This window comes from Seriola lalandi, unplaced genomic scaffold, assembly GCF_002814215.2.
Source record: "Seriola lalandi dorsalis isolate HSWRI2012SDOR001 ecotype SW California unplaced genomic scaffold, Sedor1 jcf7180002054173, whole genome shotgun sequence".
Lineage (NCBI taxonomy): Eukaryota > Metazoa > Chordata > Actinopteri > Carangiformes > Carangidae > Seriola > Seriola lalandi.
Genome location: NW_019524726.1, coordinates 3,698 through 5,678, shown reverse-complemented (window position 1 = coordinate 5,678; position 1,981 = coordinate 3,698). Strand labels below are relative to the sequence as shown.

The window sequence follows — 1,981 nt, the reverse complement described above, 5'->3', positions numbered from 1 at the left end:
GAGGGAAGAGGAGGAGGAGCACCCAGGCCTGGGGGAGGAGGAGGAGGGGGAGGGATGCCAGAGAGGCTGCAGGAGGAGGAGGAGTCGAAAGTGTCCATGTCCAAGACGTCGATGTCCTCTTCGTCCAGCAGGTCGGAGAAGTCCAGGTCTTTGATGCGCAGGGCGGCGGCGCTCGGCTGCAGCTGGTCCCAGGCGTCGGCCGGACCCCCGGGGCCCAGAGGGGTCATCTGGGTGGTCTCCAGACGGCGGGCGTGAGTCTCCACGTCGATGCTGCTCTGCTGCCGCAGGTGACGACTCTGAGGAGGCGGGTTTAGAGACAGGTCAGTCACATGGATGGAGGAAGGTGTTCTGATACCGAGTCATTCATACAACCACATCCTGTCACATGACACAACACTGACTCCACCCATCTCCAACATGACTCACTGGAAGATATCGAAAAGGTTGGTGCCCAACAACAAAGAGGCCGAACAGCATGTTATTCATTCACTCATTAAATACTCAGTGATTCAGACTGAAAATCAATCGTCAGTTCTCTTCATGGGTTCAATGATGTAAATCATCCAAACAGAGACCGACTTCATCATCACAGGGTCTTTCCTCACTGACCAGAGGACACATAGACTGTGTCTCATACTCCTTCATTCACTGTTTGTTTCTCCGTCTGCAGATCGTCATCAGCTCCTCCTGCGACTCACTGCTCACACACACTTTTATCTTCTGCTGCTGGTTCATGTGATCAAGTCGTCAGTTATAATAACGACTGACAAGGAGACGAGCTGCAGAGACTCAGAGTCGTTACTTCACCATCACAGGCAATCATCTTTCACTTTGATCACCACACACACACACACACACACACACACACACACACACACACACACACACCTGTTGCTCTTCAGCCAGTCGGGCGCGCGCTGCCTGGGCGGAGCCCTCCAGTCCCTCCAGCTCCGCCCTGCGGGAGGCGCTGCTCTCACTGGAGCTGGAGGACTCTACTGAGCACGCCCTGAAGCTGGACAGACGCTCCAGCACACGACCCCGACGACCCGGATCTGCCCCACCTGAGAGGAGGGAAACACAGAGAGGTCTCACTCTGACTGGATTTACAGAAGCAGCCATACAACCAGAGATGGGTTGAATGATCAAATTCTAAAAACAGGAGAAGATGAAGAAGAAGAAGAGGAAGAAGAGGAAGAAGGAGAAATGAAAAAGTCTCCTCCCACAGGTCAGAAGTCACCTGCTGTAAACACCAGCTGAGGGACGCGGACTCTCTCACCTTCTTCTTCTGTGGTGTCTGGAGCGGCAGCTGTTGGGCTCAGAGGCACTGAGGCAGCCGTCTTGGAGTAGAGCATGTCCAGCAGGAACTTCTTGTCGTTGGACAGAGTGCTGCACTGGCGCTGCACAGACACTGCTGCACACACACACACACACACACACACACACACACACACACACACGGTTTATTGTCAGACACAGTATCTGTGGCTCTTTGGAGAGAAGAGTTAAACTGACAGGAGTGTTCTGATGAAGATGATAAAGAGGATGATGAAGAAGATGATGAATAGGATGATGAAGATGATGAAGAGGATGATGAAGATGATGAATAGGATGATGAAGAGGATGATGAAGAGGATGAGGAGGATGAAGAGGATGATGAAGAGGATGAAGAATAGGATGAAGAGGATGAAGATGATGATGAGGAGGATGAAGAGGATGATGAAGAGGATGAAGATGATGTAGAGGATGAAGAGGATGAGGAGGATGAAGCGGATGAAGAGGATGATGAAGAAGATGAAGAGGATGATGAAGAGGATGAAGAGGATGATGAAGATGATGAAGAGGATGATGAGGATGAGGAGGATGAAGAGGATGAAGAGGATGATGAAGATGATGAAGAGGATGATGAATAGGATGATGAAGATGATGAAGAGGATGATGAATAGGATGATGAAGATGATGAAGAGGATGATGAATAGGATGA

General features: G+C 50.7%; 1 protein-coding gene across 1 annotated transcript in view; it reads right to left on the bottom strand.

Moving 5' to 3' along the window:
• fhod1 (formin homology 2 domain containing 1) overlaps window positions 1–1,981 on the bottom strand; it is a 12,563-nt gene that overhangs the window by 7,455 nt on the left and 3,127 nt on the right. The window contains exons 5-7 of the mRNA XM_087173321.1: window positions 1,277–1,411; window positions 889–1,061; window positions 4–296 (exon numbers count right to left, since the gene is read on the bottom strand). Of these exons, the coding sequence (XP_087029447.1) occupies window positions 4–296; window positions 889–1,061; window positions 1,277–1,411 (601 nt within the window). The remainder of the gene's footprint in view (window positions 1–3; window positions 297–888; window positions 1,062–1,276; window positions 1,412–1,981) is intronic.